General features: G+C 40.2%; 1 protein-coding gene across 1 annotated transcript in view; it reads left to right on the top strand.

The window, feature by feature from the left end:
* Positions 1-17597, top strand: part of ABCA5 (ATP-binding cassette, sub-family A (ABC1), member 5) — a 96174-nt gene that overhangs the window by 74356 nt on the left and 4221 nt on the right. The window contains exons 23-35 of the mRNA XM_006872293.1: positions 1884-2054; positions 3367-3480; positions 4158-4292; positions 5149-5223; positions 6017-6108; positions 8846-8972; positions 9260-9374; positions 9477-9568; positions 11073-11248; positions 11778-11853; positions 12634-12728; positions 14346-14465; positions 15536-15685. Coding sequence (XP_006872355.1) covers positions 1884-2054; positions 3367-3480; positions 4158-4292; positions 5149-5223; positions 6017-6108; positions 8846-8972; positions 9260-9374; positions 9477-9568; positions 11073-11248; positions 11778-11853; positions 12634-12728; positions 14346-14465; positions 15536-15685 — 1538 coding nt within the window. The remainder of the gene's footprint in view (positions 1-1883; positions 2055-3366; positions 3481-4157; positions 4293-5148; positions 5224-6016; positions 6109-8845; positions 8973-9259; positions 9375-9476; positions 9569-11072; positions 11249-11777; positions 11854-12633; positions 12729-14345; positions 14466-15535; positions 15686-17597) is intronic.

The following is a 17597-nucleotide window of genomic DNA, read 5'->3' as shown; positions in this document are numbered from 1 at the left end:
CAATGGCTAATAAGGTTGAGCATCTTTTGGCGTACATTTTGGCCATTTGTAGATCCTCTTTGGTGAAATGTTTATTCAAGTTCTTCACCCATTTTTTGATTGGGTTGTTTGGTAATTTTGGTTAAGTTGTAGAAGTTTTGGTTTTAACATATTATAGAATTGAACCCTGACCAGTCCGTTCCCCTTTATTGCTCTGTAGTCCCATGACATGGATGAATCACAGTTTGTTAAACAGTTCATCCTTTGAAAGACATCTGGGATGTATCCAGTAATTTACTGTCATGAATAAATTGTTATGAATATTCATGTACAGATTTTTGTATGAACATAAAATTTTCACTATTCTAGAATCAACGCCCAAGAGAATATAGAAGTGCTGGATTGTTGGGTGGCTGTGTATTCCGTGGTGGTGGCGGTTGAGTGCTGTCGAGTCGGTTCTGACTCATAGTGACCCTATAGAGGGTTTCTGAGGAGTGGCAGCTGAGTTTGAACCACCAACTTACTGATGAGCAGTCCAGTGGTTACCCTACACTGCCACACCAGGACTCCAAAATATTACTAGGGATGGATATTTTACAGATGAAAGTTTATCCTATCTTCGAAAACTAGCTGAGTTAGATATTTAAAATAGATCCTTTAAAGTTTCAAATAATACGAGCCTACATTATTTAGGAAAACCAAGATCATGGAGGGTACTGCTGGGGCTCTGTAGGATAAACACTGGACTCTAAACACAAGGTCTAACGTTCAAGCCCACCAGCTGCTCCAACAGGAGAACCTGAGGCTTTCTTCTTCCGTGAAGATTTGCAAGTTTCAGAAGGCCTATACAGGGTCACTGTGTGTTGGAACTGGCTCAACAACACTTAGCAACCACAATAACAAGATCATTTATGTTTACTGTCAGTTTCCCTGAGGTCATAATAACAGCTTATATTGTACAACACAAGAGTGTATAAAATGCTTTCAAATGCACCAGGAGTTCCTAGTTTCGTATTTCAGCTAAAAGCCCTATTTAAATCCAGTATATGCTTGGCATTCCCTGAACTCTTCTTTGAATAAAAAAATAGCCTCTCTTATTAAATAAAGTATGCCTACCTTGAGTATTGGAGTCCTGGTGTGGCACTGTGGGTTAATGTGCCAGACTGCAAAGCTGTTTGAACTGCAAGGTCAGCAGTTTAAGTTCAGCAGCTGCTCCTTGGAAACCGTATACGGGGTCGCTGTGGGTTGGAACCAACTCGATGGCACTTCACAACAACAGCAATCTTGAGTATTAAGGAGCTCTGGTAGCATGGTGGTTACCAGTTGGGCTGCTAACCTCAAGGTCACTACCAGCTGTTTCGTGGGAGAAAGAGGAGGCTGTCTGCTCCCATAAAGATTTACAGCCTCGGAAAACCTATACAGGGTTGCTGTGAGTCGGAGCCGACCCCATGGCACATAACAACAACAACAACAATACCATGTGCTTGGCATCTACTAGTGTTCTCAGGAAAGGTTAATTATAAAAATTTAGAATCCTTTTCCCATTTAAAACATTTCTTCTTGGTAACCTCATTTTAGGGTTACTGTTTGCACAGCCCTCATACTCATGAAACCCTTAGCTTTATTTTTGCTCCCTGTTTCTTAGCAGCATGGCCTTATACTGATCGGTAAAGAGTTGTTGAAACTATTATAGCTCAGAAATCATGAGCCCAAGTAAAGGTCAAATTACATGGAATGTGGAATGTGTTTGAACTGTGATGTGTAAGTGTATTACAGGCAGAATCAAAACGAGACCTTTTTTGTTTGGTTGATGTAAAATTGTCTCTCAAATAATTTTCTGGAGGTTGCTTTTGCTTGTAAAATGTTCAAAAGGATATTTTTTGTTCCTTTTTCTGTTTTTTCAGATCAGAGCGTACACGCAGCTTAAACTTTCTGGCCTTTTTCCATCGGCATATTGGATTGGACAAGCTATCGTTGACATCCCCTTCTTTTTTATTGTCCTTACTTTGATGCTGGGAAGCTTATTTGCATTCCATTATGGACTATATTTTTATGCTGTGAAGTTCCTGTCTGTGGTAAGCTGACATCAGAGTACTCATGCTAGTAGTGAAAAAACAAAACAAAACAAAAAAACCTTTATTTATAAGCATGACAGCTGGTTAGCTGAGTAATTTGAATATTAATTTTTTAAAAAGACTCGAAGCAGTGTCTAGTTAATTAATGGATATTATCCTTATCAGCCACTTATGTTACTCTTAAGTGATTTTCTAAAACAGCAATTTATTTTTATAACATATAAAAATATACCATTGTTAAGAATTCCTTGACACTGAGGTGGTCTTTCCTGTGTGTCATCAGGAACACTTAAACAGTTCTTATGGCAGAGAATAATGTAATAAAAGAAGAAAACCTTTAACTCCATAATTTAAAATATGTCTTGAAATGCCATGTGCACATATGTCGGTTTCGACTCCCGGTGACCCCACGTAAGCAGAACGAAAGCCTGCGGGGTCCTCACATCCTCATGGTTGTCAGATTTGAACTCTTTGTTGCAGCCACAGTGTTAGTCCATCCCGTTGAGGGTCTTCCTCTTTTTCACCAGCCCTCCATTTTACCAAGCACGACCTCCTTTTCCAGGGATGTAAGTGACTTATAACAGAACCTCGCAGATGACTGATTTTTGTTAGGACAAGTAGTAAACAAAGCTAGGTCAGGTTGGGGTTACGGAAAGTCAACGTAGCAATTTTTGCAAGAGATATAATGACTTTATATTATTAATTTCGGCCTTACAGATTACTGAATCTTTTTCTTATAACTTTATAAAATATACTAAATGCTGTAACTTTAAAAAAGGAACCCTGGTGGTGGTGTGGGCTAGGTGTTGTTGGGCTGTTAGCCATAAGGTCAGCAGTTCAAACTCACCAGCAGCTCCGAAGGAGAAAGATGAAGCTGTCTTCTCCCATGAAGATTTACAGTCCCAGAACCCTAAATAAGGTCGCCATGAGTGAGTTACAGTTGACTCAGAGGTGGTGGACTTGGTTCTTTGGTAGCTAAAAGTTGATTAAGACAGAGAAATCTGTAACCAACATAGGATACCTGCTTTCTGTAATACTATAAGAACAATTTACTTGCTTACATAAGAAGAACTACAAATAAGTGTTCACTTTAAACCGCTTATTCAAGGTTGTATTAACAATACATCAGAAGCATAGTTTTTATTGATATAAGAGAAATGGAAGTAGGTTCTCAGATAGTCACGATTTCTGCCTTGGGAATGATTTGTTGAGCAATTAAATTTGAAGAATAATTATCACTGAATATTTTCCTGTGAATGTAGTGTATTCTGGTCATATTTTTACATGAAACGTATACATTTTTGTTTTACAGATCTTTTGCCTGATAGCTTATGTTCCATCCGTTATTCTGTTTACCTATATTGCGTCTTTCACCTTTAAGAAAATCTTAAATACCAAGGAATTTTGGTCATTTATCTATTCTGTGGTAAGTCACATTTTATATTAGTTCAACTATTCCTAGGAGTTTAGTTGAAAGTCATTAACTCTTTCATGAGTCAATTCAATATCGTATGTGTTTTATAAACGCAGAATTCAGATAGACAACTGTTAGCATTGCTTATATGCTTATCTTTTTATCATCCGTTCTATGAAGGGGTAATATTAAAAGTATTTAACAACTAGTGTGGCAAATACGCTGGTTTTGTTTGTGTTGTCTACTAGATTCTGACTCATAGGGCCCCTGTATGACAGTAGAACTGCCCCATAGGGTTAACTGGATGCTAATCTCAATGGGCCAGTTGACTTTGTCCTTACAGGGTCCCTGTGAGTTGAATTTGACTTGATGGTACACAACAGCGTTCTTCAAGGGAACAGATCGCTGAGTCTTTTCTCCCGTGGAACTGGTGGACTCGTACCACCAACCTTTTGGTTAGCAGCCCGACACTTACCCATTACCCCACCAGGACTCCTTGCGGGATACTAGCTAGTTATAAACAACTGATACCAGCCAACTGACACATCTAGCTAAATGTCACGTTTGGTTCCCTGCTTTATTAGCAGGTTGACAAGATAATTAAAACCTAGGGTCCAAGTCTGTAGTAAGTTTGATGAAATTTCTGAAGTCTTTTTCATCTTTTTTTTTTTCTTCTTTTTCTTCTTTAGACAGCCTTGGTTTGCATTGTAATCACCGAAATAGCTTTCCTTATGGGTTACTTGGCTTCAACTATTCTTCATTATACTTTTTGCATCGTCATTCCAATCTATCCACTTCTAGGTTGCCTGATTTCTTTTATAAAGGTAGGTATTTTAATATTTTAAAAGTATCTTTGAGATTTTTCTTGCTCTTGTACTGAAACAAGTTGAAATCATCAAATTACTTGTGTGGCACTATAGGATAAGCATTGGACTGCAAACCACAAGGGTGGTTGTTCAAACTCATCACTCACTCCTTGGAAACCCCATATGGGGTTGCTGTGAGTCAGAACCGACTCAATGGCACTTAACAACAACGACAACCTGATTTAGATATGATTACTACACTTGAAAATTACCTTGGGATCTTTACAAACACATCTTTACACTATTAATTCTCAAAGGAGAAGGATTATGTCTGTTGCATGTACTCTGATGCCAAAACTGAATTCATTGTCATTGTTCTTGGGTGCTGTTGAGTCAGCTTCCATTTGTAGCAATACAGTTTTTACTTGGGTGGAATTTTTCAAGGACAACATAGCACAGTGCACTATAAAAGAGATGCGAGTAAAGGAAACATAACAGAGTGTTTCCAAGAAAAAAGGAAGAGCAGCTGAGTTGTTTTCCACTAAGATACTTGGAACTATTTTCCATGTGATTAGTGATGACTTCTTGAATTAGGAAAATTGCTGGAGAATCCCACTCACTAACCTTCTTGCCCTTTTCTTTATTGCTTCAGTTTACTATGTTGAATTTATATCTACCCTGATGGGAATTATTGGGGCAAGGAAGATTATTTTAATCTAAGTACAAAACATAGCTACTGATCTTGATGGCTATTTTTTTTTTTTTATATAAACAATACATTTTTGTGGAACAAAATGTATTTTTTATTTTTTATTTTACTATATTTGTTTCTCTAGGTTGTAACATGTAAATATTCTAAAATTTTTTGTCTTAGATTTCTTGGAAGAATAACCAAAAAAATGATGACATTTATAATTCATGGGATAGACTTTTGGTGGCTGCTGTATCGGTAAGAAATAAAAATAAAAGGTGGAGTTTTGTGTGTGTGTGTGTGTTCAGATGTTCCCTTAGGAATTGCTTGATTATATGGTTCTAACTATCTTTTAAGGTTCTGTTCTGTTGCATAAAAAACTAAGATTACATAGAAAGTCAAGTGTTAAAGTTGATGCTAGCTGAACAGACTGCCTTTTAGTGGTTAATACCTTTCATGGGAGTACTGGTGTGGCACTATAGGATAAGCACTGGACTGCTAAGCTGCCAAGTAGTTGGTTCAAACCCACTCCTCAGAAACCCAATACAGGGTCGCTATTAGTCAGAATGGACTCAACGGCACTTAACAACAACAACAACAACAACCTATAATTTACTGAAGGTGTTCACTTGAAGATCTGGCATCCTAATAAGCAAAACCAAAGCTTTTAATTTTTTTCATACATTTTATGAAACTGACAGCAACTGTACTTTACAGTGGCAGAAAACTATGTCAAGGACTCTTTTACTAAAAAGAATAACTTCTTATTGTTGTGTGCCATCAAATCGGTTCTGACTCATAGCCACTCTGTATAAGGTTTCTGTGAGCCAGCTGGTGGTTTGAGCTGCCAACCTTGTGGTTACCAGTCCAGTGCTTATCCTACAGCACCACACCAGGGCTCAATAATAACTTAGTTTGAATAAAAAATTGCTGCTAATTTTTTTGGTGATGGCAAGGAACCAGATGGGTATGGTCTTGGTCCTCTTGACATAGGAGAATAAAATGACAAACCCCCAGCCGGACCCTAAGCTGTTCTGTATTCTTGTTTCAGCCGTACTTGCAGTGTGTACTGTGGATTTTCCTCTTACAATACTATGAGCGAAAGTATGGAGGCAGGTCCATAAGAAAGGATCCCTTTTTCAGGTCAGTGTAATTTTTTTTCAATTTCAACATTTTCTAGTTTATTTACAGAACTCTGCGGCCATCATCCTAATATAATTTAGACCTTTCTGTTGACCCTAAAAGAAGCTTCTCATCTATTAGGAGTCGCTTTCCCAACCCCCGGGGCCACTAATCTGCTTGTGGGCTCTGTAGGTTTACGTATTCTAGACATTTCATATCAATGGTGTCAGACAATATGGAGTCTATTTTCGCCTAGCTTCTCTCACTGTGGAGTCAGGCCCTAACAATAACAGCATAGTCATTGCCCTGCTCTGTGCCATCCTCACAATTGTTGCTGTGTTTGAGCCCATTGCTTCTGCTAATGTGTCAAGCCATCTCATTGGAGGGGCTTCCTCTTTTTTTGCTGGCCATCCACCTTACCAAGCATAATGTTGTTCTCTAGGGACGGGTACCTTCTGATAACATGTCCAAAGTATGAGAGACAAAGTCTTGTCTTCCTGGCTTCTAAGGAACATTGTGGCTGTACTTCTTCCAAGACACATTTGTTTGTTCTGGAAGCTATGGTACTTTTAATATTCTTCTCCGACACCATAATTCAAATATATTGATATTGCTTCCAGTCTTCCTTATTCATTGTCCAAGTTTCACATGCATATGAAATGATTGAAAATATCATGGCTTGAGTCAGGCGCACCTTAGTTAGTCTTCAAGCTGACATCTTTGCTCTTCAACACTTTAAAAAGGTCTTGTGCAGCACATTTGCCCCAATGCAATATGTCGTTTGATTTCTTGACTGCTGCTTCCATGTGTGTTGATTGTGGATCCAAGTAAAATGGAGTCTTTGATAGCTTCAGTCTTTCCTCCATTTACCATGATGTTGTTTACTGGTCCAGTTGTGCAGATTTTTGTTTCCTTTACATTGAGGTGCAATCCATTTTGAAAGCTGTAGTCTTTGATCTTCCTCAGTAAGCATTTTAAGTCCTCTTGGCTTTCAGCAAACAAGGCTGTATCATATGTGTAACACAGGTTTAAGACTCTCTTCTGACGTTCATTTTGGTCTTTTCTTCCTTTCCTATAATGACTTTTTGCTTTCTTGATGTCATCTCACAACTCTCTGATCATTAGTATCTAGTGTATCAAATTTGTTGTTGTATTGGTCTCTAAATTCAGATGAGATCTATTCAAGGTCATATTTTGACTTCAGTAGACTTTTTTTTAGCTTAATTCATCTGTAGCCTGAACTTGCATATGAACAATTGACGTGTTGTTCCAGTCTGCTGCTGGTCTTGTTTTGGTAGATTATATCGAGCTTTTCTACTGTCTCTTCCCACAGATGGAATCAGTTTTATTTCCATGTATTCCATCTGGCGAGTCCATGTATGTAGTCACCTTTTATATTGTTTAAAAAAGGTATTTGCAATGAATTCTATCATGTGATCTCCAGCATCATCTCTATTATTTCCAACTGCTGATCTTTTCTTTGTTCCTAGCCTTCACTTTTCAGTCACCAGTAATTATCAATGCATATTTGATTAATTTCACACTGAAGAAGTTGGTAAAGTTCTTCAATGTCATCATTGACTTTAATGATTGTTACATAAATTTGAATAATAGCGCTATTAACTGATCTTCTTTGTAGGCCTATGAATATTTTCCTACACAGACAACATTGTGCTTTACAATAGCTCTTGAAATGTTGTTTTTTGACTATGACTACCACACCATTCCTCTTCAATTTTTCATTCTCGACATTGTAAACCTTATGATTTTCTGATTCACAATGGCCTAGGATATCAATCTTTATGCATTCCATTTCACTTTTGACAATTTCCAAAATTTCCAAGAGTCATCCTTTTCCAGTTATTAATTGATGTTTGCAACTATTTCTTCTTATTTTTAGCTGTGACTCATCAGCAAATGAAATTCCCCCAAACTTTCTCCCATTCCCATTATGGTGGTCAAGTCCACTTTGAGGAGGCCGCTCTTGTCCAGTCATATTTTGAGTGCTTTCCTGTCTGAGCCACGCATCTTCTGGCACTGTATCTGACTGCTGCTCTTCTTAGTGTTTTTATCTTCTGGTACTATGTCTTAACTACGTTCTACTGCTATTCACAAGGTTTGCAGTGGCTAACCATTCAGACGCCTGCTGTGGTGCTGTAGGATAAGCCCTGGACTGCTAATGGCAAAGTTGGTGGTTCAAACCCTCCAGCTGCTCCTCCAAATCCCTATACAGGGTCACTATAAGTCAAGACCAACTCGATGGCACTTAACAACCACACAGCAGTTACCATTCAGACGTAATCTGCCTCGCCTTCTTCCTAGTCTGTCTTCGTCTGGAAGCTCTGGTGCAGCCTGTCCACCATGGGTGACCCTGCTGGTAATTAAAATACCTGCAGCAATACTGCAACATACAAGCTAGTACAACAAATGACAGATGAGCGGTGGTCTAGCATGTTTTAACGCTGCCTCCGTGTTGTAGCATATAGCGGTATTTCAGTTTTTTGTTATTCCCAAGTCATGTTCATTCTTTGTGTGGATTTTCTGCCACATTTTACGAATTTAGATAATCTGTTCATCAATTTATGATGCAAATATTCACTGAGAAACAATTATCAGTAAACTAAAAGCATCACTTGTAATTTCACCTTTCAGAGGTAACCACAGAACTTGGGTTGATATTTGTTTTTTTAAGTCTTTTTTCTATGTGACGCCTGAGCTTCTCAGTATTTTAATTATTTGAAAATTGACATATATTTAGGACCTTCTCAACAAAGCCCAAAAATAGAAAGTCTCCAGAGCCACCAAACAATGAAGACGAAGATGAAGATGTCAAAGCTGAAAGACTGAAGGTCAGGGAACTGATGACCTGCCCGTGCTGTGAGGAGGTAATGGAGCCTTTGTGGCCGAGCCAATGTAGGCATTAATCGGAATATGAGTATTGTTCTCTCACATGATTCATTTACGTAGCAGTAACATCTTGTTTCATTGAAACAATATTTTTGTCTTCTTAGTTTTGGAAAGCCATCATTGCAGCCATAGATACTGATTTGTGCAATATTGCCTATAGCTAATAGAATTCTTAAGATAGGGGTGTGAGCTATGTACAGCCTGTCATTTCATGTTAAGTAGAGGACTTATGATTCTTTTTACATCCTGTTTCCCTTCTTACTAGAAACCAGCTATTATGGTCTGCAATTTGCATAAAGAATATGACGACAAGAAAGACTTTCTTACAAGAAAAATAAAGAAAGTGGCAACTAAATATGTCTCTTTCTGTGTGAAAAAAGGCTGGTATTTACTTAGTTTTTCTTAAATCCCTTTCTCAGAACAGTAATTTCCATTTTCAGTTTGACTTATGTATGATGATTTTTTTCTTGTAACTCTTTTAGGTGAGATCCTGGGACTCTTGGGCCCAAATGGTGCAGGCAAAAGCACAATTATTAACATTCTGGTTGGTGACATTGAACCAAGTTCAGGCCAGGTACGTTATGCAATGATGTGAAATATACTCAGTGCAGTTTACATAGTTTACTAAATTAATTTTATTAAAACAAATTTCCTAATGCTTAGTTCGAATTCTGTTGCTCAAATGTTATATCTGCTTTGAGTATTAATTTTTTTAGTATAAGCTGTTCAAGGTATAATCTTTTTGGTTATCTGTGGAAATAATATACACAGTAAAATTTTCATATACACACACATGCATACACTTACATGGAGTCCTGGTGTGGTGCTGTGGGTTAATGTGCTGGACTGCAAAGTCGGTTTGAACCACAAGGTCAGCGGTTCAAGCTCACCAGTTACTCCTTGGGAACCCTATAGTGGTCGCTGTGACTCAGAACCTTCTCAATGGCACTTAACAACAACACCACCACACTCACATATGGACACATCCAGTATTTTTGGTTTTATAATTATTGCATGTGTGGGTAATGTAAGAGTTCTGGTGCTACAGTGGCTGAGTGACTGAAAGGTCAGCTCTGGGAGAAAGGTGGCCGTCTGCTTCCATAAAGATTGTTCAGCCTTGGAAATTCTGTGGAGCCATTCTACTTGTCTGAGAGGGTCACTATGAGTTAGCCTCAACTCGAGGATAATAGGTTTAGCTTAATCTTCCAGTGTGTGAACTGTCAACCATAGGAAAGTTGTCTCAACTGTAGGAGTTAGGAGAGCTAGCCTTGACTGTGGCCTTGATCAGTCTTTACTTCAGAAGGAGTTGGGAGAGCTAGCCTTGACCTGCCCTCGATTAGTCTTTACTCTAAGCATACCACTCCTCACCTGATATGGACGACCCCATCTCTTCTCTCCCCCTGCTTACTTCCCGCCGTCCATACTGCCTCAGTGCCTGCCTGGAGAATGCCAGGCACACTCGCGTGGGTCTTTGCTCTAGGTATTTTCACTCATGGCTTAACCTAACCTCCAGAAGAAACCAGTGACTAAATTCACTTATTTCCTTGGCTCAAGTATCGCCTCCCATTAAGGCCCCGCCCCTTCTATTTAAATATCACCTCCCAGTGAGGCCCCACCCCTTCTTTTTAAATACCACCTCCCAGTGAGGCCCCGCCCATTATTTAAATATCACCTCCCAGTGAAGCCCCGCCCCATCGATTTAAATACCACCTTCCAGTGAGGCCCCACCCCTTCTATTTAAATATCACCTCCCAGTGAGGCCCCACCCCTTCTTTTTAAATACCACCTCCCAGTGAGGCCCCGCCCCTTCTATTTAATTATCACCTCCCAGTGAGGCCCCGCCCCTTCTGTTTAAAGTGGTGGCTTTCCGTCCCTTCTCCCTCCCCCTGTCTTCCTGATCACACCTTTGGGAGTGTCATTGAACTCTGATGTAACTATTTGCTTCCTTAAAAAAAAGACAAGTCTGACTCGGTCATACACTGGATCTCAGAAAGGAATTGACATGCTCCCTTCATCATTTTCTTTACAAAAGTCAATGAATACTATCAGCTACTGCAAAGAGCTCTGTGTTTCTGTAGATCTTTCTAGGTGGCTACACTTCCGAGCCGACCGAAGGCGATGACTGCACCAAGTACCTGGGGTACTGTCCCCAGTTGAACCCACTCTGGCCGGACAGTACACTGCAGGAGCATTTTGAGATTTACGGAGCTGTGAAGGGAATGAGTGCAAATGATATGAAAGAAGTCATCAGCAGGTGAAAAAAACGTCTCTACAAAGTGTTACAATTGCCATGTAAAAGATGCGTACTGAATGTCTCCAGGGATCCTAATTTTCATTGACTCTGGTCCTGGTGTGGCGCTGTGGGTTAATGCGCCAGACTTCAGAGCCGTTTGAACTGCAAGGTTGGCAGTTCAAGCTCACCAGCTGCTCCTTGGAAACCCTATACAGGATCGCTATGGGTCGGAACCGACTCAACGGCACTTCACAACAAGAAGTGGTCAACATGCTTTTTATGCAGTCTTTACAAAATTATGATCGCTATAAAAAGAAAAGGCAGCTGACTTCTGTTTGTAATTACAGAATGAATGTACTTGTAGGTGTCTCATTTATTTGAATTTCAAATGAAGCATGTATTTTGGGGATTTTAATTTGTTAAAATCATATAAGTGGGAGCATCCCGAGTTTGGTAAGATTTCACTGCATAACCGTAGAGAAAACTACATCAGTGATCAGGAGCGATTTATGTGCTGTAGGATCCTCATTGCACGTTATCCATTTCACAGAATTTCAAATGTGCTTGATTTAAAAGAGCATCTTCAGAAGACTATAAAGAAACTACCTGCAGGAATCAAGCGAAAGGTATGCTCATTGAATAAGGAATGCATGCATGTCTTTTTTGTTTGCTTTAAGTTTTTATTATGAGTTGAGTAGTAGTTTACACGGGGAGAACATCAGTTTTACTTACACTCATCCTGTCGTATTTCGTTTCATTGCAATGATTACAATCCTCTCCAGGCATCATCATTCAACAGTATTTGCTTCTATTCCCTCTGTGTTTTTTTGTTTTGTTTTTGTTTTTTGAGGTAAAACACTCAAGGAGCTCTGGTAGCTTAGTGGTTATGAATTGACTGCTAACTGCAAGGTCAGCAGTTCAAAACTACCAGCTGTTCTGCGGAACAAAGATGAGGCTTTCTGCTCCCGTAAAGATTTACAGCCTTGGAAACCCTGTGCAGGGTCGCTGTGAGTCGGAACCGACTCCATGGCACATAACCACCACCAAAACACTCAGGAATATACAGTCATTCACACAACCAAAGGGCATACCCTGCAAGTCTGCCCCCTGGCTGCCAGCACACAACCTCTCTCCCTCCTTGGATCTAGAGTCCCCAGCTGCTCCATCTCTCCACGTCGTCATCTCTGCCTCCATCTCTGGTGTGGCTGCTTCTCTGAATAGGGTCCCACACTGTGCTCCTCTCCCTTGATGGTCCCAGGGTCCTCCGCTCCTGGATTGCAAGACCAACCACTCTCCCCTTTTATGCATGTATATCTTTGGGTATTTTCTCCTCTGATAGTATCTTGATAGAATTATTGTGAAACCTCACCTGTGTCTCCTCTCTCCCCCACTTTCTTTCCATCTAGTTGTGTTTTGCTCTAAGTATGCTCGGAAATCCCCAGGTTACCCTGCTAGATGAACCTTCTACAGGTATGGACCCTAAAGCCAAACAGCACATGTGGTGAGTATGCCATTGTAGGAGTCTGGGACACATTACATGTAGATTACAGGGATTGTTTCATTAGCTGTATAGATACATTGCTTCAAAATTCTATACAGATGATAAAATAGTAGCGATTCCTTTAAATTTTATTTATCATGGTTTATAAGAAGTGTTAATATTTATATATTCTGAAACAAACTAGTTATGTGGGTAATTATTAAAACAGAGAACTAACAATTGTGAAGATGGCCGAAGGCTCCCTTTTGTTCTATTGTATAAAAGGTCACGATGAGTAGGAACCAACTCGATGGCATCCAACAACACCCTGTAATAGCATATGTTTCTCGTAACAATGTTTTCTTGAATTTACTCTGAAATGGTTTCTGGTAATTCAGAGCACTAAATAGCTGACCAACTCTTTGGGCCTCCATGTAAGTCTTTGCTCTGATAAATGCTAAGGCTTCCGTCAGCCTTACTGTATGATTATACGACTATTTTTGTTACAGTAAAAGTTTTATAATTTCTTGGTTAGCATACTTTGAGCCCATGTTGTTAATTCTCTTGCATTGGTTCTGACTCAGGGACCCTGTGTACAACAGAACAAAACCCTACCGGTTCCTGCGCCGTCCTCACAGTTGTTACTGTGCTTGAGCCCATTGATGGCACCACAGTGTCAGTCCATCTTGTTTTGGGTCTTCTGTTTTTTTCACTGACCCTCTGCTTTATCAAACATGATGTCCTTCTCCAGGAACTGGTCCCTCCTGACAATATGTATAAAGTATGTGAAACGAATCTCCTCATCTTTGCTTTTAAGGAGCGTCTGTCTGTATATATTTCAAGGCAGATTTGTTCATTTTTCTCACAGTCCATGACATTATTCAGTATCCCTCACCAACAGCATCATTAAAAGGCTTCCGTTTTTCTTTCTTCCTTAATTACTGTCCAGCTTTTGTCTGCATATAAGGAAAACTAAAAATACCACGGCTTGGATGCACCTTAATCCTCAGGGTGACATCTTTGCTTTTTAATGCCTTAAAGAAGCCTTTTATAGCAGATTTACCCAGTGCGATAAATTGTTTGCGTTCTTGACTGCTGCTTTCATAGTGTTGACTGTGAGCCCAGGTACAGTGGAATCCTTGACAACTTAAATCTTTTCTCCATTTATTATGGAGAAGGATTAAGTTTATTATAGTCCATTTGTGAGGATTTTTGTTTTCTTCGTGTTGATCGGTATTCTTTGGTCTTCATCAGTAAGTACTTTATAGCCTTGTGTGCAGAATGCAAAGAGCACTTGAAGGCACTTACTTTTAATCCATATTGCTGTTGTTAAGTGTCATCGAGTTGGTTCTGATTCATAGTGACCCTGTGTAGGGTTTCAGAGGCTTGAAATCTTTGCGGAAGCAGAAAACCCTTATAGAGACATTTAAAATCATGAAATTTCTTTCCATTTGATAAACTTTAAAAAATCACAGTATGTAAATTAGAATATAAAAATGACAGCTGGTCAGGATGATATTGTCATGGCAATTGAGATTTGATAAATTCTAAGTTACCAAATCAACCAAGAAGTTGGATTTTGAAAAACCCAGACATTATTAATATGTAGATACTCTCCTCTCTTTATTTATTTTTTAGGCGAGCAATTCGAACTGCATTTAAAAACAAAAAGCGAGCAGCTATTCTGACCACTCATTACATGGAGGAGGCGGAAGCGGTCTGTGACCGCGTTGCTATTATGGTGTCGGGGCAGCTGAGGTGGGTGTCTACGTACCATGCCATTTTGGGGAAGGTGATTGGTTAGCTTTAGAATGCCATCATTTCAAAAACTTAATAGTAGTCAGAATACATACTGACTTCAATGTTTTTAAAAAATGTTTCCTTATGTGAGTTTCAGAATCAGTCTCTAGGTTTGCCATAGAATGACTTGGGAACTATGTTAGTAGTTTCTAGTATATGGCTGGCTACTTTGTATTTGGAATTGGCTTTCAGTTAAAACACTTTGGAATGTTCTTTTCAGGATTGACTTGTGATTTTAAGTATTATGTTAGACATATTATTGAAAAATAATGGGAAATATAAAACGCAAATACATGCGTTCACATAAAAATAAATTTACTGAGAAAGTGGGTGTGAAGAAGCAGCTCTTTCTTACAGAAGGATTCTCAGTAGTATAGAAGACATACCGCCACCTAGGAGGGGGCCTTCTGCACGGAACTCCAAGCATGGACTGGATTGAGAGAGTTGTTGCTAAAGAGTAGTGTGCAGGAAAGTGTGACTCCTCTTCTGTGCCAGTCTCATAGCCTCTGTGACTCATCACGTACAGTGGGATGAGAAGGGCTTTCAGTTCTGTGGTATCCTCCCTGAGACCTTCACCCCAGTCTAATTATGTGGAAAATGTCACAGTAATCCAAGCTGAGGGACTATTCCTCACCACTCCAAAGTGGTGTAAGCAAATGAGGAGTCAGCTGTTGTCACAGAGGAAGATGAAGGACACACAAGAGCTGAGTGCACTGTGGGCCCTCGGAGCAGACAGAGGACATGACAGGAAAGCAGTGACGTCCAATCCAAACCTGGACTTCAGTGCCCAGCAGTGTGCCAGTGTTGTTTTCTTAATTGTGTAAGTGTGCCACGATCGTGTAACAGTAGGACAACCAGCTGAGTGAGTCTGTTGGGTATTTGGGATATTCTCTTTGCCAACTTTCTGTAACTCGAAAATCATTCCAGAATTGAAAAATTCCTTTAAAAACCCATAGCGATATAAGCGAGAAGTCATTCTTTGAAACTGCCAATTTCTATCTGAGCTTTCCTTTTAAAACTTATTGCAGATGTATTGGGACAGTTCAACATCTAAAGAGCAAATTTGGAAAAGGTTACTTTTTGGAAATTAAGTTGAAAGACTGGATAGAAAACCTAGAAATAGACCGTCTTCAAAGAGAAATTCAGTATATTTTCCCAAATGCAAGTCGTCAGGAAAGGTAAAGCTTTTCCATATTTAGATCTGTTTCTTTGTAGAGCAATAATGATAGCACTTGGTCACTGTATTACAGATGAGGGGAGAATTCTCTTCATCATAGGTGGGTGCTCTCTCTCTAAATACATAGTGGGGGGGCTGCTAGGTACCATCGAGTCAGTTCCAACTCATAGCAACCAGATGCACCACGGAACGAAACACCGCCCGGTCCTGCACCCGCCTCACAATTGTTAACATTTGAGCCCATTGGAGCCACGCTGCCGACCCATCTTATTGGAGGTCGTCCTCTTTTTTCACTTTGACCCTCCGCTTTGCTGTCCTTCTCCACGCACATACACGCACACTAGGGGACTTTAGCAACTTTATGAAAATTTCAAGTATCTTTTTCTTCCATTTTCCCACTAACTTTTTGAAGCCTTCTTGTGGATTTTTTATATACGTCCAAGATGCACACACCATTACTCTGAACTCGGAGGACCTCACTCCCTCTCTCACTTGCTCAATCTCTGTGTGTTTGTTTGTATACAAACACTAAGTCAGCAGTTCAAACCCACCAGCTGTCCCGTGGAGAAAGATGAGGCTTTACAGCCTCGAACACCCTAGATAGGGTCACCATGAGACGGAACTGACTTGATAGCACTGAGTCTCTGTCTGCATTTACGTAGCTGTATGTTTATAGTTCTCTCTGACCTGAAACTAACCTGACTATTTCACAGATATTGGCTCACAGTCTTATGACTGGAGTTTAAAAAAATTTTTTTTAAATGTTTTATTGTGAATTATGTGATAGTTTACATGGGAGAACATTAGCCTTTCATTCATCCTATCGTATATCGTTTCATTGCCATGGTTACAATCCCTTCCATGCATCATCAGCCAACCAAAGGGTATACCCTGTAAGCCTGTCCCCTGTTTGTCAGCAAACAGCCCCTCTCCCTCTCTGGGTCTAGAGTCCCCAGCTGCTCCATCTCTCCACATCATCGTCCCTGCCTCCATCTCTGGTGTCACCGCTTCTCTGGGTAGGGTCCTACTCTCTGCTCTTCTCCCTTGATGGTCCCAGCGACCTCCACTCCTAGACTGCAAAGTCAGTCACTCCCCTCCTTTTGCTACAATGCATCTATCTTTATATTTCCAATCGTCACAGTCAGTCCTGGTAACAATTATTCACTATTGTATCACAAGAGACCTTTCCACATCTCCTTTCGTCAGCCCCGCCCAGACAGATTGGATACTACTCAGTGGAGATTCTACCTTCCTCCATGCCCTCTGGATCTTGGTTCCCTCATAAAAGCTTGTAAGCCAGTCACTTCTTACCTTTGTAGCCCCGCCCCCATTTTGGGTAGCCAATGTCCAAGTTGCCCATCCCTGTCTACTCTGTGTATGGAGGGGGGATGGGAATGATCCTTGCTGTAAAGATTTGTTCCCTCTTTTGAGATACTGCCTCCACAGGTGTAGGTCAAATTCATCAATTGCATCAGATTACTCTTTTTTCCTCTTCTTTTTTCTTCTAGTTGAGTTCTAATCATCCAGTCATTGAAGCCAGGTCAAGTGGGTATTATCTGCAAGTGTGGGTGTTCTTATGTATGCATAAGCCCCGTCTTCTTATCAGCTGGACGCTTCACTCTCCACTCTAGTCCTTTGTGGCTATGTCTCTGACTCTGGGCCCAAGAGTCCCCGGGTCTTGACACACTGCTGACCAACCACATATCCACCCGGGTTCACCGGAGTCTATTGAACATTGTAGGGCTTAGCTTGCAGCTTCATTTCTGTTTTTCCCTCACTTCCCCTTATTGGTGACGAATGTGGTCACCAATCAGAGCATGTATTCCCACTGAGTCTTAGTCTTGGAAGGAGGTTTGCCCTGAGGGGACCCGACTACTTGCCTTGATGTCTCTTGGGCAAGCAACTTGCTTGTT

The sequence above is a fragment of the Chrysochloris asiatica genome, unplaced genomic scaffold (assembly GCF_000296735.1).
Source record: "Chrysochloris asiatica unplaced genomic scaffold, ChrAsi1.0 scaffold00192, whole genome shotgun sequence".
In the NCBI taxonomy this organism is placed as follows: Eukaryota; Metazoa; Chordata; class Mammalia; order Afrosoricida; family Chrysochloridae; genus Chrysochloris; species Chrysochloris asiatica.
The sequence above is the reverse complement of the archived record's forward strand: the minus strand, read 5'-3'. Positions and strand labels throughout refer to the sequence as shown.